The sequence below is a fragment of the Rattus norvegicus genome, chromosome 4, assembly GCF_021556685.1.
Source record: "Rattus norvegicus strain SHRSP/BbbUtx chromosome 4, alternate assembly SHRSP_T2T, whole genome shotgun sequence".
Taxonomy (NCBI): domain Eukaryota; kingdom Metazoa; phylum Chordata; class Mammalia; order Rodentia; family Muridae; genus Rattus; species Rattus norvegicus.
In genome coordinates, this window is record NC_141537.1 from 117,479,390 (window position 1) to 117,501,573 (window position 22,184).

Here is a 22,184-nt window from a genome sequence, read left to right on the forward strand (position 1 = left end):
GGGGACCACAGGCATAAGCTTACATGATTTCTTCAGCTATGTAGATTTATGGACGCATGCAAACAGGAGTCTGCTCCTTATTAGCCACACACAACCCCCAACCGAAGAGTTCTTTTACAGAATGGGAGGCATGAGAGGGGGAGCAGAGACCTGAAGTGGACAATGCTGGAGAGAGTGGCAGGGAAGACAGCACAGACTGATTTAAGGGACGTGGTAGCTTACTGAAGCAGGTGGCCTGTAACTGGCCAGGAGATGGCCCTCAAAGATGACAAGATGATGGAATTGGAGAGGAAAGGGTATCTAGGTGTGGCTCAGGACAAAGGGTGCAGGTTGAGAAGACAACCTGCCAGAAATAGGGCATGAGGAAACCAAAGAAACATAAGGTGGGGGACAAGGACTTGTTAAAAGAAGGAAAGCTGAAGCCACACTCACTATGGAAACTGTGCTGAGAGACATCTGGGCACCTTGCTCTGCCATTCATTGCAAGCTTTCGGGACTGAGTGGGGCAGCCACTACAGGCCCTGCTGAGCCTGTGCCTGAGAAACCTTGGGAACTGGTGCGTGCCAGCTTCCCTGTTTACAGTCAACCTGGCAGAGGAGGGAAGCAGAGACATAGGGAAGGGGAGGGGTGGCCGCTGGCACAGGCTGAGCAGCCAGCTCTAGCTGAAACTGAAGTCTTAGAGCTACCACCAGTCTCCTCAGGCACTGACTGCAGCTCTCCACACGCCATGGCCACACAAGTAGACGGCAGGCCCTCGGGATTCACTAGCAATAGCTGCGACCCAGGCACAGCCCGAGAGCATGTGCAGGTTGTGACCCGAAACTACATCACCCACCCCCGTGTCAGTGAGTATTCACGTCCAACTGGTGAGGGAGTGGGCTGCTGGGATCATTGCTTTTTGCCTCAGAAACAGGACCAAGACCTAGGGAGATCAGGAGCTATGAGTCCAGAAGAACTCTGCAGCATCGCCTCTAGATAGAGCCTGTGTGCCTGGGTCACCTCTGCAGGTGGCAGGATGGAGGTCCCTATTCAGGCTGGCCCAGAGGAGAGGGCTGAGTTATCATCAGGATCCTAAGATCCAAAGTCCAGAGAGAGCCTGAGAGACAGTCTGACAGACAGACACAGACAGACAGACAGACAGACAGACAGACGACAGACAGACCCAGACAGACCTAGACAGAGACAGCTTGAGTTTGAGACAAAGACAGAGACAGAGGAAGGGAGGGAGGGGGGGGAGGGAGGGAAGGAGAACACAGGCGAGCGTGTATGAGTGGGTACAGAGTGATCTGTACTGATGTGTATAGCAGTATAGTCGGTGGGCACTTGGCTTGAGGAATTCAGTATCTGGTGTGTTGTGCCAACGGATGCCTGCATCACCTTCTAGGGGGAAAATCTATCCATAAAGACATGTACTAGAAGGGCATTCTCCACTTGGGGGCAGGGGCACAAGACATGTAACAGCATGTGTGTGCATGTTTGTACACACAGGGTGGAGGTGAGGTGTGTGTGTGTGTGTGTGTGTGTGTGTGTGTGTGTGTGCCTGAATGTGATGCACATGTGTGTTCAAGTGGATTCACGCTTACATGAAGTGTAACTGCAGTAATGAGTGTATACTGTTGGGGTAAGAACATGTACTGGTTCACACATGGTGTGCCTTTCTCATCTGGTCAGTAGGCAACTGTGCCTGATCTGGAGGGGTAAGTCACGCCAGTGTCGAAAACCTGGCAAGGCCCACAGGGCCAAAGCCACCCCTCACGTTCTTGTCCAAGGTCACTCTCCCTGGCCTGATAGTCCAGCTTTCTGGAGTAAACCAGCCTGAGTAGCCCCAGCTGACCAGAGCCTGAGGCTCCTTAACAGGATGTGCTGGGGGAGGGGAAGGAGCTAGACACAGCCACTCCTTCACCCTGACTCCAGAGTCACCCAACCCCACAGAGGAGGTGCAGTATACATTCAGGGCGCCCCATGGCTGAGCTCAGAGCAAGCAGATTGTCTTTCAGCCTTCAGGGACCATGGCCCTGGGTGCTGGGACTGTCTGGGGCTGCCATGGGCACAATGTGCACCAACTAGGGAGAAAGGTGCAAGGGGGCAGGCCCGGTTTCTCACAGAGGCCAGAAGGCCCTGCCTCAGGAACACAGAGTCCAGAGATAGCCCCCTAGGCAAAAGCTTGGGTCATGAGAGCCCAGAAATCAGTGGAGAGAGGGCACCATTGTGCCCAGGTTTGGGGCTATTCGATACTCTGCCCCACAGACTCTCCCACCTTCGTGCAAAGGAGAGCTGCCAGGTTGGGTGGGGCAGATGTCTGCACCTCCCGGCTCAGCTTTCCTTCTGGAATGTGGCCTTACAGGGATCCACAAAGGATCTCCTGGTACAACCTTTGTGTGCCACACCTCACCCACCATGTATTCCTCCAGGTAGGAGGGCTCAAGCTAAAGCAGCCTCTCCCCAGTTTCCTCCTACTGACCATGTTTATTGTCAACACCCTGTACGTTGTGACAGTCTCCCCCCACCCAAGACAATAAGGCCATGCTCACAGTGACGCAGCAAAGGCTACAGAAGGATGCACTCCAGGTTCTGCTGTGGTACCGTCCATCACCTTACCACAGGCTGACAGTCCTCACAGGATATCCCTAGAGGCCTGGCTAGCCCTCCAAGGACACCTTCCTAGACTGGGTCAGCCTAGCTCCCCATTCCCCCTCCATTTATCTTGGGTATCTGGGAGATGTTCTTCCTGGGAAGTGTGGCTGTTGTCCGCCTTACACAGGTAGGCTGTCTCCCTTACCCTCCTCTAGGCACTCTACTCTGAAACACCGGTCTCTAGCTCAGGCTGGAGAACTGGACAGGGAGCCTAGGAGATGGGCCACCCCAGAGGGTCAGGGTCCCAAGGGCTCTTGTAGCCTTGCACAGAGGCAAGTCTGATCATCAGAGTCTGGCCCTCACAGGGTACAACTGTGGTGGAAGTGTGTCTTAATGCTATGCTGAGGGACAGAGCTGGCCAGAAAAGAGGGGGAAGAACAAAGATGGGACTGAATATGAGTGCCAGCGATATCCACCTTGGGATCAGGGCCCTCCTTGCCCAGTGGAGCCACCCTTAATCCCGGAGGGTCTCTGCTGATTGTAGAGGTGCAGCTTCATGGGGTCAATGGCTAGACATGCAGCATTGCATGGGGGGGGGGTGTCCAGCTTATGCAAAGGTGCAAAAGGACAATTTGGAGGGATGGAGCCAGGTTATTAACCCAAAGGGGAAGAAGTTACAGTAGGGTCCTAACAAGTAGGTTTGATTCTAAGACCCATCTTCCAACGGTGACCCCTCCCCCAGGGGTGGAGGAGCAGGATCTGCTGCCCTAGGGTTGCCCCAACCCTGGCCTCCAGCCTGCTGGGGAGGAGGGATGTGGGGGGGGGACCAAGATCGGACAGTGCAGGTGTAGCAGGGCCTGCACTAATTAGGGCCTTTTAGGGCCTTGTAGGAGCCCTGCTGCGCCTTTCAAGGGAAGGCCACTGGGTCGTGGGGGTAGGGAGCTCTCTTCCACCCCGCAGCCCCCAAAGCAACTCCAGTGTCAGAGACAATGGAAGGGGTTGGGCAGAGCAGAGAGTGTCTGCTGAGTCTGAGGAAAGTCCATTGAGAGAGTGCCCTGAGGTCAGAGGAGCCAACTCGCTCCTGCCAGCTCACCATCCTGTTTCTTTCTTCAGGGTCAAGTGGGACATCTCTGGGTGGGCGGTGGCCATAATCCCTGAGTGCCCCAGAACCAGCCAAATCTCTCCACTTTAGTTTACCGCTCCATGCAAGGGACACAGTCAGGGTGCCCACCAGCCAGGGAGACCTTTGGAGTTTGGTTTCCCTTTGCACGAGTCCTAACTGGACAGCCCAAACCTAGGGGTGCTGTTGTGTCTATGCACCTAACTCTCAGGAGGATGGCCACAAGCTTGAAGTCACCCTGGTCAATAAAAGGGAATTTGAAGCAAGCCTGCACTGTGAATGCTACCCAACTGTCACTGATCAAGGCAAATAAATGACAACTCAAATGAAACAAGAATGAGACCTTATCAGTCTCCCCCCCCCCTCCCAATAAAGCAGATGGCTCTGAGAAAGTTGGAGTCTACAATCCCTCAGAGAGGTCGGGTAGACATGCTGTAAGAGGTAGGCAAGGGCAAGGCCTGAAATGCCTGCAGTCGCTGTTGAATAGGAAGTGGTACTTGAGTAGCTTTCTAAAGCGAGGGCTCCATAATACAGAGAGAGTTCTGTCTGTCTCCAGTCACTCTGTCATCCCTGCCTAGAGCTGGGTGTGCTGAGATGGCTCAGAGACCTCACAGGGGTCATTATGTGGTCTGACTGAGCAAGGCTATGCTCTCCCTACCTGAGTCCCAGAGGGTCAGCCAGGCCACCAGCATTGCCCCCCACCCTTCCTACTCCATATCAAGCAGGGAGCCCAGCCTCTAGTCCCTAACCTTCATCTCCAGGTACCCCCTCTCCAGGTAAAATTGTTGGATAGAAATGACACAGGGCAGACTATGAAGTATTGAAGATGGGGGGGGGGGGGCAGGCTGTCACAGAAGAAAGCAGAAAGGCTGGCCTCCCAAGATTGTGAGACTTCAAGTGATCCCTTTGGGCTTTATGGTTCTTTTCCCTCCTGAGACAAGGCACTCTGACCCAGACATGCTGCAGTCTCTTGACCCTAAGCTCACCGCTGTCTTCCCCCAAGTCTATGGATCTAGCAAAAGCCAGCTCTCTCAGGCTTGGAAACACTTGCCTGCCTGTCTGCTTCCCATCCTGGTCAGGTGCTGCTACTGGTCCTGCTTCTACTGGTCTCACTAGCTCCACTCTACACCATTTCAGTGTGTAAAATTTCATCAGAGTGTATGTCACGTGGTCCACCAGTCCCCCCCCCCCGCCCCTGCCCTTCCCCTATACACATTCTTTCTCATCTTTTCCTCCATTGTCCTCAGCGGGCAGGAGTTTGGAATGTGGCCCTTGGGCTGGGCATCAGGACTCCCATTTGGCCTGGGACCAAGATGGAGAAACCTGTTGGTTCTGATGTGGGACGCATGGGAATACTGAGTTCATGGAACCAGTTAGTGCCTCCCAGATCAAACAGCCCTATGTATTCCTGTGTCTGCCTTATACTGAGCACAGCAGAGGCCATCCCTGACGGCTCTCCCAACACTGGAAGCCAGCCTGGGAGTCATGAATGTCTCTAGCCTCTCTGTCCCTCAAGGCACTGAGGAGCTAAACAAACAAACAAACAAACAAACAAATAAACAAACAAACCAGGGCTTATTTCAACTCTGCCATGAGCACTTTCCACAACTCCCTGGGGCTGCTTGTAAACCTCCCCTTAACTTGAGGGCATCCCCTACTTGAGGGCATTTCTTCCCTGAGCACCCAATCTGGTCTCATGTCTGTCCCATAGACTCTTCAACTCTTTTGCCTACTGGTTTCACAACTCATCTGCCCATCTTGGCCTCCATGAGACCCATCCTGTTGCTCACCTCACTCGGCTGTCCTGATCCTCCCATCTCAACAGTGTCCCTGTAGTTCCTGATAGTTTCAGTAACACCACGCTCACTCTGTCCTTCCATTGGATAATAGGCCATCCCTTTGAGTCTATTTGCCTTCATTGGTGGTGGTTGGATGGCATTCAACAGCCAGAACAGCCGTGCTCAAAGAAAGGAAGGGAGGAGGAAGAGAGGGAAGGGGCAGGGCCTGGTCTGGTCTGTAAGAAGCCCTTCAGTGGGGAACATTGTGGGTTTCTTCCAAGGATGCTAGAGGTGGAAGATGAGAAGGAAAAGGAACCTCTGGGGGAATGTGCCTGGTGTTGTTTGTAGTGGTCTCCTGTGAGACTAGGTGCTGCAGGAGGAGGCTGAGGGGAGCCATTGGCCATGGTGATAAGGCTGGCCTGAGGGAGAAATGCAGGATAGGAGCTGGCCCTTCACTCCAGCAGGGGCTTCTGGATCCTGCCTCTGATAAGGGTAGGCCTCCTTTAGTGTAGAGGGAAGGGAAGGGATGTGCTGCAGCACTCGCCTGGCTCAGCCTTGAGCTTTGCATGGTCCTTACCCTGGGAAGGTTGGCCTTGCACACTTGTTCCTTCTGGTGCACACACAGTGTGAATGCAGCTTAAATGACTGGGAGGGCATGGACAGGGACACTGACTTCTTCTGGGGCCAGGCATGCTGTGAACCAGTGTGGGCTGATGGGGAGCACAGGGTAGGCCCTCCCCAGATCTGCCACAAGCCTGCCTTTTCCCAGCTCCAGGCCCACTGTGCCCACCTTCCCTGAACTCTGTCATCTGTGAGTGACCCAGTTCCTTCCCAGCATCCCATTCATCTGGTCTGGCTAAATTACTTGTCTAAATTACTGTGTTACTGGTGCACTCCAGAATCCCTGAAAGGGATGAGCCATGGTACTCCCTTACCACAGACCAGGGACCACAGCCTACTCAGAATCCCCAGCTAGCCCCAGCACTTAGCAGGACCAAAGGTGGGCTTCCTGGCTGACAGTCCATGGGTCTTACCCTGGGAGCTGAGCTCTGCTCTCACTATGGTGTGTGTGTGTGTGTGTGTGTGTGTGTGTGTGTCTGTCTGTCTGTCTGTCTGTCTGTCTGTCTGTCTGTCTACACCCTTCCCTCCCCCACAGGATGCCCAGTGAGCTGGTGGGACCTGGTCAGGGCTTGGTGGAGGACACAGAGGGCTACAGCGCCCCTCATCCCACAGAGCTCATCAGTGCAGGGTGAAGGGAGGGCAGTGGGGGCCTGGGGAAGGGTCCAGGAGGCCACAGCTGTGGCCCAGAACCTTTTGGAAAATTTGAGTGGAGTTGGGTAAGGGGAGTAGAAGAGGTGGGGGTTGAGGCCAGAGGGGAAGCACATGGGGTAGGGAGCTCAGCAGGCCTGGGCAGGACTCTGAGGAGGCCTCTGCCCTCATGCCCTCCTCCAGCATCCTGCAGGTGTCGAGACAGTGGGGGGCCTGTGGCAGGGGCTTGACCCTTACAGCAATGGTGGCTGGTGCTGTCACAGCTAATGACCCTGATGGCCCAGGCTGAGGAGGAGTGGGGGTGCACAGAAGGCAGGAGACAGAGGATGATTCTCTCTCTCTCTCTGCATGAATGTGTGTGTGCCCATGCAGATTCTCTTGGAGGTAGAGCACAGTGGGACATAAGGGTGAGACCCTCACACACCCCTCCCCTCCCCCAGCCTACAGGACAGTATGCAGCGTCAATGGGCCTCTGGTGGTGCTGGACCAAGTCAAGGTAAGACTCTTCAGTCCCTCTCCTAGGCCCTAGGCTATATCCCAGGTTTCTTTTAAGCTGTCCATTCAGAGACCTTGTCTTAATTCTTTTTAATTCTGTCGCTTCTCAAGTCACCTGCAAAGTTTCCTCTTGTCTGTGAGAGGCTGTAAAAAGCATAAGCACACAGGGTACAGGCTGGGGAAGTGGGGGCTGGGGCTAGTACTAGCCCGGCCTACCCAAGCTGGCCCTCCTTCATCTCTTAGTCTCTCCGACCCACGACCCAGGGGCTAGAGATCAAACCCAGGACCTTATGCATGTCAGGCAAGAGCTGTGCTGTATCCTGAGCTGCATTTCTCTCCCTGCCTCCCTGCCTCCCTGCCTCCCTGCCTCCCTGCCTCCCTGCCTCCCTGCCTCCCTGCCTCCCTCTTCCCCGCGCCGCCCCCCACCCCCGATTTTTTTTTCTTTTTTTCCGGAGCTGGGGACCAAACCCAGGGCCTTGAGCTTGCTAGGCAAGCGCTCTACCGAGCTAAATCCCCAACCCCTCCCACCCCCGCTTTTGTTGAGCTGGTTTATTGCTTGGTTTCTTTTAAGCCCAAGTTAGTATTCCCTGTTGAAGTTTTACTCTTCAGGCTGACAGTCCGATCTCTCTAGTGAGAGGACAAACACAGGAGACAGGGGTGGTTTTAGATAAGACCCCAGGCTCGCACGAAAGGGAGCAGAGGACTAAAGAGTGGGACTTTGCTGTAGCACTCACTTCCTTTGGCTCTCTGCTCTTGAGCGCCCTCTTGTGGTTGAGAGGCGAAACGGTTGGGCTTCCGCAACTCAACCACTTCGAAGAAATTAGGGCTGGGAAGAGCCACTCATAGAGAAACCCCACACCACGGGATCTAGAGACCGCTGGGAGAAAAGGACAAACAAAACCGTCTTCGGTGACAGTCATCACTGAAAATCTGAGAAGGGAAACCCTGGGAGAGTATCCCCACCCTGGTTACTAGTCTATCCAACTCTCCCCAGACCCGTAAGGTCACTAGTGTGTGGCCATAAGGAGACAGAATGACAGCCACGATGATGATAACTTCCGGCACTAAAACATGTCACCAAATGTTAATATATTTTAATAGCAAAAATAACGCATGCTCCTTGTACCCAGAGAAACAAAGGAAAGACTGCTAATCATCTGTCCCGTTGCCTCCAGACCCGTGAAACCTGGAGTCTGTGCTCTTCTACAGGTGAACAGCGCAGGTGGGGAGAGCTGCCTGCACCCCTGTTGTATGGTGTCCCAGCAGGCTGTGTTTCTGGGTATACTATTTATAGGGCTTAACCTTCAGTGTCAACTAGGTTTTAGGATCACCTAGGAGACGTGCCATTAGGTATGTGTGTAAGAGCAATCTCCAGAAAGGTTTAAATAAGAATGGAAGACTTGGGGGCTGGAAAGGTGGCTCAGTGGTTAAGAGCACTGACTGCTCTTCCAGAGGTCCTGAGTTCAAATCCCAGCAACCACATGGTGGCTCACAACCATCTGTAATGAGACCCGATGCCCTCTTCTGGTGTGTCTGAAGACAGCTACAGTATACTCAAATACATAAAATAAATAAATATTAAAAAAAAAAAAGAATGGAAGACTTGCCCAGAATGTAGGTGGCATCATCCCATAAGGTGAGGTCCCAGGCTGAATAAAAAGGGAAAGGGGGAACCGAAGCTGAGCACCAGAATTCACCTCTTCTTGTGGCCAGCCACCTCAAGTTCTGTCCCAAGCCTTTCGCACCGAGGTGAACTAAATCCTCTCAGACCATGAGCCAAAACAAAGACTTCTTTAAGTTGCATTTGTCAGGCAAAGAGAAAGGAAAAAAAAAAGCTAATATGGATTTATTGAGTAGTCCCATTCTGTTTACAGGTTCTGCTGCTACAAATAGTTTACGAATACACATCCTTTTACCCTGATTCTCTCTGTGGTGTAAGAGCTACAGAGAGGCCTGTGTGTTTACTGTATGTGAAGATAAATATTGCAGCAGGTGTGTCAGGAGCAGTATGCGTGCTTAGCAAGCTCACTACCTTGGATGCTACCCTCAGTGCCACAGTACATATACAGATAGACAGTGGTGTGAGGCAGGAGTGCTTGCTCTGAAGTGTGCCCTGACCTGAGTCCCAGCAGGGTCTGTGGAAGGACCCGCCATCACACATCTCTGTAGACCCCCAGTGTGTTCTCATCTGTGACGTTGCTGTAAGCAAACTGGCTGGGCCCGCTACCCTGCCCCCCCCTCTGTCTCTGTCTGCCTCTGTGTGTGTGTGTGTGTCTCTCTCTGTCTCTCTGTCTCCTCCTCTCTGCCTCTCTCTCTCTCTCTCCCTCTCTCTCTCTCTCTCTCTCTCTCCCCCCCCCCCCCTCTCTCTCTCTCTCTCTCTCTCTCTCTCCTTCTCTCTCTCTCTCTCTCTCCACCACACCCCCAAGGAGCCACCAGAAGCCAAAAGCAGTTAGAGGATATTGTGAACTCTTAACTGCTGAGCCATCTCCAGGACACCTTAGACAATTTTTTAACTTTCTTCTCCAACTTTTAGGATATTGATTTTTAGATCTTATAATCCATTAATAAGATGCGCTTCACTGGAGAGTTCCGTTAGAGTAACCTTGTGCTCTGAACTTAGTCCTATGTGGCTATCTTCATTTTTTTCTGTTTTTTTTTTTCTTTGAGTTTGTAACGTGGTCTTTTTAATCCATCACTGAACTCCATGTGTGAATGTTCAGTTAGGATTTGGGGATAGAGATCAAGTAGCCTCCAACTTTCCTATCAGGGTTTTATTTTGGTTTCAAGGTCATGCTTGCCTCATAAAATGAATTAAACCCAGTATCTTTTAAAAAGTTTAAGAAAATTTCAAATTATTTGTTCTTGCTTATTAAAATTTCCTGGCATAACTCTCACTGGCCAATGCTTTAAACTATTTAATATCTTCACAGAATCAGCCAAGAAAGGTATCACACACCTTTAATCCCAGCACTCACGAGACAGAGGCAGATAGATCTCTGAGTTTAAGGCCAGCCTGATCTACAAATTGAGTTCCAGGCTAGACAGAGCTATATTGTGAGACCTTTCTCAAAAAAGAAATTGTAAGATTGTTCTGCCTTTCTATTAATTTTTAATTAGTTCTGGCTTGAGTTGTAGTCGCCTAAGTCTTCATTCATTTCTTCTAAATTCATATATATATATACATACATATATATACATATACACATACATACATATTTCTTTTATTGTTTTCTGAATCTGATTGGTAGAGCTTGTTGTGGTTTCCTTTTCCAATAGCTCTTTGTTCTTTTTGGTTTGTGTGTGTGTGTGTGTGTGTGTGTGTGTGTATACACATGAATGCAATGCCCATATTGACCAGAAGAAAGTGTTGGATCTTCTGGAACTAGATCCTCCAGCCCTGTTTTCTTTTCCTCTCTTTCTTTCCATCCTTCCCTTTCTATTATGAATAATGTTTCCATGAGCATTTACAGTCAAGGTTTTATGTGAATATATATGTGTTTAGTTGTTAGGTACATATCTAAGAGTAAAACTTCTAAGGGCAAATGGTAACTCTATTCTAACCTTTTGAGGGACTGCACACTGCTTTCCTCAGTGCACTGGTTTATAGTCCACCTGGAAGAATAAAGAGGGTTCCGATTTCTCCATATCCACAGTAGTGTGTGTAATCTGCCTTTATTAGCATCATCATCATCATCATCATCACCACCACCACCACTACCACCACCATCACCATCACCACCACCACCACCATCACCAACATCACCACCACCACCACCACCACCACCACCTCCACCATCATCACCACCATCACTACCACCACCACCATCACCACCACCTTCACCACCACCACCACCACCACCACCACCACCTCCACCACCACCACCACCATCACCATCACCACCACCACCATCACACCACATCAGCAGGTGTGCAGTGGTACCTCACCATGGTTTTCATTTTCATTTTCTTGCTGATTAGAGAGGATGGCCAGGAACATGTTGCTCCCTGCCTATTGACCTGACCTGTGTTTAAATTCCTAAGCTTTACACAGATGTCAGCAACCCCCCCATTCCCCACTCCTTAGCTAGGAATGGGTTGTCACTCATTAAACAGGCATCAACTCCAGTTCCATAACTAGGAATTGGTATCACTGGTTCATAGGGACACCTGGAAAACAGGGAGTCTTTCTTCTGGTGACAAGTGTGCTTCTCCTTGGTGCTCAGGAAACCCCACCCCTGCCTGGCTATGTGCACAGCTTGCCTGTGTGGCTCCCACCCTGCACAGCTGCCTCTGGAGTGAGACTTATTCTTAGCATTCTTGTTTTAAAGATGAAAAGACTAAGGCTCATGAGTTAATGGCTTTAGGGCTCAATAATCATTTGGGTAATTAGCCGCCTGCCACAAACTTGCACTAAGGAGGGAGCTTTGGCTCTAACACGTGCTTCTGATTAAAGTCCCAGTTCACTCCAGTGTGCCCCTCCCAAACAAAATCCCCTTCCCCACACCAGGGCACAAGAAAACAGGCAGTAGTTTAAGATCAGAAGGAGGAGAAACAGGGAGGTGACCTGGCTTCACCCTGGGTGACTCTTCTCCCTAACAGTTTGCCCAGTACGCTGAGATTGTCAACTTTACCCTCCCTGATGGTACTCAGAGGAGTGGCCAAGTGCTTGAAGTGGCTGGGACCAAAGCCATTGTTCAGGTAAGTGTGCCAATTCTAAGAACAAACTCACAGTTCCCGTGCTATCTTACAAGTCTTGGAGGGAAGAAGGACCGATTCCCCTGCTCGGAGCTGCGCACTGAGTGCCTACAGTGGGAAGCCCCACTCTTTCCAGCAAGCCACTCAGCAGCGGTGTCTAACTCACAGGTGTTTGAGGGGACCTCAGGGATCGATTCCCAGAAGACCACATGTGAATTCACAGGCGACATCCTGCGGACTCCAGTGTCAGAGGACATGCTGGGTGAGAGTGGCAGGCTGTGTGCACCTCGGTCTTCCTGGCTTCTCCGGCAAAGCCCAGAGTGCCTGTACTTGAATGTTTCCTATGTGCTCTCTGAGGCTATACTTTCTCTCTCTAGCTCCCATCCCTAGTGCAGGGACCAGCATATAGACCAGGCTGCATGATGAGAGGGTGAGGCTAAATCATTGCAGGTGCAGGTTGAAAGGGATGGCTGAGCCTGGTTCTCTGATAAGTGACACCTGGGCCCAGGTCAGTGGACAGGATGACTCCAAAATGCCTTGTGTGTAGTAGCTGGGGACTCAGGAGGGGGAGAATACAGGGTAGAGAGATTCTGAAGGGGTATGGGGAGCTCGTGGCCTTGCAGATGCTGGGAGCATGAACATCTACCTGCACCCCTTGTCCCTCCCAGGTCGGATTTTCAATGGCTCTGGCAAACCCATTGACAAAGGACCTGCTGTCATGGCAGAGGACTTTCTGGACATCAATGGTAAGAGAGTGGAGGCTGCGCATGGCTTTGAGGGCACAGCCTCAGCATCTGTCTGATCCAAGCCATTCTTTCTGCCACCTACTCTTGGAAGTCCTGCACAGATCCAGGCCAAGTAGTGCTAACCCCATGGCTGATCAGATATACAGGCAGATCAGTAAAGGCCCCTCTGTCCTCAGATACACCATAGAGTCCCCAAACTGCCCCTGGCACTCCATTCTGTCAGTGCACAGCACCTCCAGCTATTCTCTGTGGCCTTCAGTTTCATAAGCTCTCTCCCAGGAGCTGGGGCAGGAAGTGGGCACAGCAGAGACAGAGCCCTTCCGGGGACCCTAGCTATTCTTGAGGAGACCTTCCTGACTCCCCCAACCTCAGCCCATTTGTTTTCTGAGAGAGTAATGGGGGCCTGTGGAGCCCCCTCATTTAACCAGGCCACAGTCCAAGCTAGTGGCAAAGCACAGTCTGTTCACACCTAGACTTTGAACCACCCTCTGGTTCTCTGAACACCAGTCAGGTGCCTCAGTGTTGAGAAGGGCTGTCTAGCTAAGGTCCTCACCACCTGCCACATGCGTCTAAGGTGCTAGGAAATACAATCTAAGATAGCATTGGACCCATGCTTGAACTTGAAGCTGCCCCTGGTATTATTCAGATGAAAGGAAATTTCATTTTTAAGCTGCATCTAATATGCACAAGAGAACCGGGCGTGACACTTGTGCCTGGGTGCCACTGTGCCCACAGAGCGCAGTTCCACTGTTGCAGAGGCTGCTGTTAAGGTTGGCCGACAGACACCTTGGGGGCTGGTGGTACAGAGATGGGCTTGAGCCTGAACCTGGCTCCATGTTCACTCCTCCAGGCCAGCCAATCAATCCCCATGACCGAATCTACCCTGAGGAGATGATCCAGACGGGAATCTCCCCCATCGATGTCATGAACAGCATCGCCCGTGGCCAGAAGATTCCCATCTTCTCTGCAGCGGGGCTCCCCCACAATGAGGTAAGGACCAGGGACAATCCGAGGCCTGGGCTTCCAGGCGAGTACTGAGCACTTCTGTGCCATGCAGTGTAAGTATCTACCCTGCTGGTGCTTCCTGGCCACTGGAGGTCAGGGCTGCACAAGAGACACTCCCAACACACACAGTCACACATTGCTTCAGGGAAAGGTTGCATGCTGTCCCTAGTGAATGGACTGCTCACTAACTTCAGAGAGCCCAAGCAGACTCCAGTGTAAAAAACCTGCAGCCTGTACTCAGTCCTTGTACTAGTAGTGTTTGCCTGACTACACCACCAGACAGGAGCCATGTGGTCCTCTCAGAGCCAATGGTATGACACAGTTTCTAGATAGCCTTTCCTCACCATTCCTGACTATGCTAGCTCTCTTTCAAGAGTCTCCCTCCCCAACATGTCTTGGTTTGGGACAGAGGGCTCGCATGGTCACACATGTTCGTCCAGCAGGCTGAGGAGGTGCAGGCCCTGAAACTAAACTGCCTGAATTCACACCAAGACTACCCTTTAGGACTCAGCCCTGCCCCCTGTCACAGGTGCCTTCAACTCCTTCACAGCCAAAAGAACAGACCATCCCCAACCCGGGGAAAGACTGCAGGATTCAGGGCAGTTCCTTACTCTCTGGGCTTGGACTCTCCCCATCCAAAGTCTCTAACAGTCTGTCCTCCTCCATGATGCTCAGGCAAGCCACACAAGGGGCTCTGGCCCTGACAGTCTCCCTCCTGGCCCATCCTCTCTCAGATTGCAGCCCAGATCTGCCGCCAAGCTGGGCTGGTGAAGAAATCCAAGGCTGTGCTGGATTATCATGAAGACAACTTCGCCATTGTCTTTGCAGCCATGGGGGTAAGGGAAGCTGGAGGCAAGTTCTGGAAGCTGTGAGAAGCAGCCACTCCTGCCTTGGCCCTGACACAGCCTATTCTGATGAGGGACACCCAGTCCTGCATCCTGAGAAGCCCCAAAAGTTCAGCCTGACCAAATGGACAGAGAAGGACTCAGTGACCAGGGCAGGGTGACCCTTGAGGTAGCCCAGGGGCCATTGCTGCTATAAGATGGGCCATACTTGACCTAGGGAAGGAGCCCAGAGGATCTATAGAGACAAGATAACTTCTGGAAGGGGATACCATGGGTTCAATCCTTAGGGGGTTCAATGGGAGGCTGACAAGCTGTGTGGGGAGGTAACTAGCCAAGGGAAGGACAAGAAGAAGCTGGGTGTGAGAAGAGGCAGATATTTGCAATGGGGGGACCTGGTGAGTCCTTTTTGAGCCCTAGGGCCACCTCAGTGACTATTCACCTGTGGCCCCATGACTGTTAAGCTGGTCAGTCCCCAAGATTTGCTGAGAAAAGCTGGACATGACTAAGCCCTGCCCTTGGCCATGTGGTCTGGACCTATAGCTCTCCTGGCTATGTGTCTAGGTGAACATGGAGACAGCCAGGTTCTTCAAGTCAGATTTCGAGCAGAATGGAACCATGGGGAATGTCTGTCTCTTCCTGAATTTGGCCAATGACCCTACGTGAGTGCTTCTAAGCTCGGACTGCCTTTGGGACCTGCCTCTTTTCTAGACCTGGGATACTAGGGGTTCAGGACACCCCAGAACGACAGCCATGGGCCAGAGCTTTGAGAATAACTCTTGGTTGTACAGATATGGAAATTGCAACCTGGGGGCCGCTAGGAAGCCAGAACAGGACCCTACTTGCCCCTTTGCTTTCTGCATCTGTGTGCTATTCCAGTCAGAGAACCTCATGCCTGAATCACCTCTATAGGCAGGTTCCAATATTTAAGAAATGTTCTAGGGGTTGGGGATTTAGCTCAGTGGTAGAGCGTTTGCCTAGGAAGCGCAAGGCCCTGGGTTCGGTCCCCAGCCCCGGGGGGGGGGGGGGGGGGGGGGAAGAAATGCTCTATTTTGAAAGTTTCAAAGATGGAGTTTTAAATCTAGGGTTCACACGGATGAAATTAGAAACCTACTAGACTATCCTGCATATTACGTAAGTAACAGAACTCTGAAGGCTGAGACGGCATTGCTAAGGAGAGGTCCACAGGACCACAGCCTCCGAACTGAAAGTGGCCAGTTAAATACAGGAAGTACGCTAGGAGAACTGCTAGTAGGAAAGGGACTTGGGGGAGGGGGGCTCATCCTGGACAGTAGGAAAGGGAGCATCTGTATTGCCAGAAAACATCCACTCTTGAGAACCATTGTTCTTGAGAACATTCAGTTCATGGGTATCATGGAACCCAGGCCTGGGCCTCCATGCTCCCTGAGCACTGCCATGCTTGGCTTCCAGGATTGAGCGGATCATCACCCCACGTCTGGCACTGACCACAGCTGAGTTCCTTGCCTACCAGTGTGAGAAGCATGTGCTGGTCATATTGACTGACATGAGCTCCTATGCGGAAGCTTTGCGGGAGGTAAGCTGGCTAAAGGCCTCAGGTTCAAACCACCTCCTCCCTGTCTCTCACTCCCACATCCATCAGTGATTCCCAGGGCTCAGTCACAGGCTGGCCATTCCTCTTCTTCCCCCCACCCCAGTCCAGCCTCCTAATCTCTCCTCCTGAATCTAGTCTTTCATCTCCTGACATACCCATTGTTGTGGGTGCTGCAGGTCTCAGCTGCCCGAGAGGAAGTACCAGGACGCCGTGGCTTCCCCGGATATATGTACACAGACTTGGCCACCATCTATGAGCGAGCCGGCCGTGTGGAGGGCCGGGGTGGCTCCATAACCCAGATCCCCATTCTCACTATGCCTAATGACGGTAGCCTCACACCCCTGCCCTCCAGAGTCCCCCCTCCTTTCCCACCAGCCACCCCATCACTCCCATGATTAAAGCAGAACTCACGTGTCCCCAGTAGATGTGAACCCACCCAGTCCCCACACACTGAGGGCAGGCCATTTGCTTGCAGATATTACCCACCCCATCCCAGACCTGACTGGCTTCATCACAGAGGGACAGATTTATGTGGACAGACAGCTACATAACCGGCAGGTACTGTTCCCTCCAAATATCCACCCCCTTCCCTCCACATCTGCTTCCTTGCCACCAAGACAGTGAAGTCATGTATGACTCCAGTGCAAGAGGGATGAGAGGCTGGCCCAAAGTTACAGCGTCCAGAGCTAGGTGGTGGGGGAGCCTGTGCTTCACAACTAGCCTCAGGGTAGCCCCCTTGACATTGAGAATATGTCCCTAATCCTCTGTACCCATGTTTACATATCACACCAATGTACTGGGGGAGGAGGTGGATACACTAGAACATATGAAGCATATGAAAGCCATCAAATAGAAAATACTTCTCTTTCTGTTACAATTTGCTTTGGTGACACGAAATAGAGGTAACAGGGCTCGGGGTGTAGCTCAATTGCTTAAGAGCCTGCCTAGCATGTAGGAGGCCCTGGGTTCCAATCCCAGCATTGCATAAACCAAGCAACAACTCAGCCTGCAATCCCAGCATAAGCCTGTAATCCTAGGGCTAGGGAGGCGGAGGCAGGAAGATCAGAAGTTCAAAGCTATCTTTAGCTACAAAGCAAGTTTGAGCCCAGAAGAGACCCTATCTCAAAACACACAAATACACATGAATACACACACCCATGCACACACACATGCTCACACACATACACACACCTGCACACACATAAACGCACATGCACACACACATATACACACAGATGCTTCTAAGATACTACTTGTTTGTGCAAATAATCAAATGTTTTTAAAAAGAGTGTTGTGTTGGCTAATTTCACCCCATTAGCCCTAGCTCCAGCTTCCTTCCTGCATGGATTCACATATACAGACCACCTCAGGCTCTCTCACTTGGTAACGGAGGCCTAGAATCTATGGGGAGCGAAGCAGGTGTAGTGTGGCTGCTCTGCTTGTTAATTGTCTGCAGGATGAGTAGGAGTGTCCTGAGAAGGGTGTGGAGGAACAGGTGTATGGAAGGAGAGCGTCTGTCCAGTTATTTGTCACTCTCTTGTGCTCCCAGGTCTACCCACCCATCAATGTGCTCCCTTCCCTCTCACGACTGATGAAGTCGGCCATAGGTGAGGGCATGACCAGAAAGGACCACGGAGATGTCTCCAACCAGCTGGTAAGGAGAGGGGCAGTGGATGAAGATAACCCCGATTTAGAAGCTGAAGTTCTGAGCCCCACCTGGACAAGAAGTTCTTGTCCAGGCAAAGCTGGTCTCTAGCAAGGGGAGCTCAGCCTACAGCGGTGGTGAGCCCACGCTGACCACTGCTCTTCCGTAGTACGCCTGCTACGCCATCGGGAAGGACGTGCAGGCCATGAAAGCGGTGGTGGGGGAGGAGGCGCTCACCTCCGAGGACCTGCTCTACCTGGAGTTCCTGCAGAAGTTCGAGAAGAATTTCATCAACCAAGGTGGGGCACGGCTGGGTGCGGAGCCGCGACCGCCTAGCCCTTTCCTTCTGGGCCAGAGGTCCTTACGGTCCTTCGTGGTCCCCAGGTCCCTACGAGAACCGCACAGTGTTCGAGTCGCTGGACCTGGGCTGGAAACTGCTGCGCATCTTTCCTAAAGAGATGCTGAAGCGCATTCCGCAGAGCGTGACGGACGAGTTCTACTCTCGCCAGGGGGCGCAGCAGGACCCCGCATCCGACACGGCGCTCTAAAGCAACCCCCAGCCGCAGCCTTCTTTTTAGACAGGAGTGATGTAGGTGGGTGGGTGGGCTTTTTTTCTTTAGGGGCTTGCTGAGAATGGAAGCGGGGGAGGGCATCATCCAGAATATTAAGCAGGCGCTCTTACTACGGAACTCCACCTCGGGCCTATGTTTTTATTTTAGAAGCCCCGCCTCCAGAGATGTAACTGAAATGGAAAACAAAACAGTAACAAACGAATTTATCTCTGGTGAAAACAAGAGTGGGAATAGCTGATTGTTGAAAGTGCAGATTATATCATGTATTTACAAAGTATTTACAAAGGAAACTCTAGTTGGGCACAATGGAGCATGGTTTTAATCCCAGTACTCAGGATGTCAGGTAGACAGATCTCTGTGAGTTCAAAGTTAGTCAGGACTAAGTAGCCAAACTCTGTCAGAAAGAAAGAAAGAAAGAAAGAAAGAAAGAAAGAAAGAAAGAAAGAAAGAAAGAAAGAAAGAAAGAAAGAAAGAAAGAAAGAAAGAAAGAAAGAAAGAAAGAAAGAAAGAAAGAAAGAAAGAAAGAAAGAAAGAAAGAAAGAAAGAAAGAAAGAAAGAAAGAAAGGAAGAAAGAAAGAAAGAAAGAAAGAAAGAAAGAAAGAAAGGAAGGAAGAAGAAAAGAGAAAAATAAAAGAAAAGACAGACAGACAGATAGACAGAAAGAAAGAAAGAAAGAAAGAAAGAAAGAAAGAAAGAAAAGAAAGAAAAAGGGAAAAGTCAGGAAAACTCAGTTGAATTAGTACCCTAACAGAATTCCACTTAGGGAAGTATTTCTGTTAAAATGAGAGCTGAGCTGATGTGGCTGAGTATTCAGCATTCAGGAAACCCTGGGTCCCAGTCCCTGCACTGCACAGACCAGGCATGACTACATGTAACTATAATCCCAGTTCTTGGAAAGTGGAAGCAGGAGGACCAGAAATTCAAGGTTATCCTCCACTACATAGTGAATTTGAGGCCAGCCTGGGCTACATGAAACTCTATTTCAAAAAATACAAAAAAGTAAAATACGAAAGGGCTGGGGCTCATTCGTAAAGCACTTGCCTACTACACACACAGTCTAGGGGTGGGTTCCTAGCCCTCCAAAATAGAACTAAGATGGCCCAGCCATTAAAATCACTTGCCACAAAGCCCGGCTACCTGACTACCTGAGAATGGTGATATGGTGAAAGGAGAACAGCACCTCCCAAATCTTGGCTTCTGACTTGCACATGTGCACACACACAAGCAACCGTTGGGGTGGGGAGTTAGCTGCACGTGGCAGCACATACTTTTGGTCCCAGCACCAGGAAGTAGAGGCAGGTGGGTTCTCAGCCAGCTAGAGCTGCATAGTGAGAGGTTCTGTCTCAGAGAGGGGGAGATGAGTATTCTAACCCCCAGATTTCCAGGCTGCCTCTCTCCTCTCCATGTCTCCTAGAACTGCAGTTACAGGTGGTTACAAGCTGCCCTGTGGGTTCTGGGTCCCCAGTAGGAACAGCCAGTGCCTAAGAACTGCTGAGCCATCTTTCCCGTGCATTTTCACATCTCCCGCTGGGCCCTTGCTCCAGTTCTCAGTGTGACTTCCAATTCTAGAACGTTCACTTTGTTCTCTTTCAATAACACTCTGCATTAATGTGCTGTCTTTAATATAAGGTATTTTCCCACCCTTCCCTCTGTAGTTTCCTTTAGCTCTGGGAACACATGTATAAGGACTACTTTGTAAGTCTGGTGTCCAGACTTCTCAGTTGGCTTGTTGCCCAGGTTTGTTTGTTTCTAGTTTGAGGGTTACAGTTGCCTACTTCTTAGTTCATCTCACACTTTTTCTTCTGAAAACTGCTTATTTTCAGTATGTGTGCTAGCAACTCTCACCTACCCAAACCCTCTCTCTGGGACTTTGTTTTGTTGCTTATATGTTGGTGCCTCACATGGGTGATTTTAGCAATGTCTTTCCCCTCTCTTAAAGCCTCAATGTACCTACTTCTGGAAACAGCCCTGCACACACAGTCACTCTGGGAGAGTCGGGGTTTAAATAAAATCCTTTTTGACTGTCTGTCTGATCTCTGTTTAACCCTCTGCCTCTGCTGATATTACACCAAGCTTCTAGCTCTCCCTAATTCCCAGCCTCTTGTTCTATTTCCCAAGATGCCTCTGGGGAGTAAACTGCGGAGGCCATTTTTATCAAAGACCTGACTGATGTGTATTCTGGCCTAGGAAGACTCTTGTATGCTGTCTCTCCAGGGGTTCCTCTAGTAAACCAGTTGGCCTACTACCTTTTTTTTTAAACCATTTACTACCCAAATATCCAGGATTTGAACTTCTCCACACTTAGAAAAACCAATAATTTCCTTTGATACGGATCTTTAAAACTCTCAAGTCCCTCAAATTGACTAGGTATAACCCCCAAGCCCCTGCTGTGGGTGAATGGACCACTTTTCTCAGTAACATCCTGCTTTTTTAAAAAAAAGTTTCTGAGCAATCAGAACTCAAAAAGCCTTTTCTCCTAACCTTTGAGAGGAATATCTACCCTATTCGTGAAGACTTGGGGGAAAAGGACACTTAGCTTTTCCACATAGCTCCCAGTCTGTGGCTTGGAGCTGGTGACAGAAGGAGGAAGAGGCAAACTGGCATCTTGCTCTTCCAGTTCATATATTTCAGAACTGAGGAGAGACGAATCCCTACTTTCTCAGCCACACACACCCATTTTGGAGCTTCTCCGATTGCACTGAAATAGGGGTGGGGCTAGGAATGGCTCTGATGGCTCTGAGGTCTCCTCTCGTTACTTATATTTTGATTTTCATGACTATTTTCTTATTTTTATATGATTTAGGGTAATGCTCTTTTGTTTACTTATTTTTAATTTTTAGTTTTGAAAGTTGTCCCCATGTAGCCCTGGAACTCATTGTGTAGACCAGGCTGGCCTCAAACTTGGTGCAATCTTCTGCCTCTACCCCTGGAATGCTGGGACTGCAGATGTGCACTGCCATGCCTGGTCCAGTGGACTGGCTGACTTTTAGAATCATTCTTCTTTTTTTTTTTTTTTGGGGGGGGGGTTCTTTTTTTTGGAGCTGGGGACCGAACCCAGGGCCTTGCGCTTCCTAGGCAAGTGCTCTACCACTGAGCTAAGTCCCCAGCCCCTGGAATCATTCTTATAGAAGCACATGCTCAGCCACAGAGTGGAAGTACTGGTGAGCACGCAGGCCTCGACCCATGTGGGTATGCCCTCCTCTGACAAGCCATGCCTGCAGTCCAAGGATAGTTTCTCACTGTCACTTATCTGCTGCTCCCCAACAGTTCAGAGAGATTTCCCACTGCCCCTTGGGTGTCACAGTGCTACCCACACAGTTCATTCCAAGGCCACTATCTACTTCTGGTCAGTGTAGCCCATGAAGATTTAACAGAGAGCCTTTACCTATTCAGCTATCCCGAAAGTGACAGAAACCCAATTCAAACTAGCTTAGGCTTCAGAAGGACCTTGAGATCACAGGATGGTGGGGGACAGCAAGACTTGCATACTGGGGACAGTACCTTTCTGGGTCCTGTGCACTCTGTGAGCACTGCTTCCTCACCCAGCCTCCTATCTCCCTTGCAAATGACCCTGCTATTGCCACTACCCTCCAGGTGCGATTCTGATATTTCTCTTGGTCAATTGTCTGCTTTTTACCAGGCCCTCTACCGTGCTGCATGGGTCTGGCTAAAGTCTTCCATTAAGAGCATCCATCCCTTCTGACACCTCTGCCCAACTCCCCTACCTTCTTGTTCCATTCTGGTGACCCTCCTTTCCCAGAAGTCCTCTTTCCTCTTCAGAAAGAATATAAGGCAGAACCACCTTGAAATAGTTCCTAACCTGGGTGCATGGAAATATCAACCAAGGGATTTTGTCAAATACCAATGAGT

At 50.7% G+C, this 22,184-nt stretch overlaps 1 protein-coding gene across 1 annotated transcript; it reads left to right on the forward strand.

Annotated features, from left to right (window-relative positions):
- The first annotated feature begins 666 nt into the window (after positions 1–666).
- Positions 667–19,194, forward strand: Atp6v1b1 (ATPase H+ transporting V1 subunit B1). Its single transcript, NM_001107867.2, is given in 14 exon segments — positions 667–845; positions 7,182–7,237; positions 11,836–11,934; positions 12,100–12,193; positions 12,600–12,677; positions 13,528–13,667; positions 14,417–14,518; positions 15,089–15,186; positions 15,956–16,079; positions 16,274–16,424; positions 16,573–16,655; positions 17,647–17,751; positions 17,912–18,041; positions 18,127–19,194. Coding segments are annotated over 14 exon segments (1,542 nt in total). The 5' UTR covers positions 667–727; the 3' UTR covers positions 18,291–19,194.
- The last annotated feature ends 2,990 nt before the right edge of the window (positions 19,195–22,184 follow it).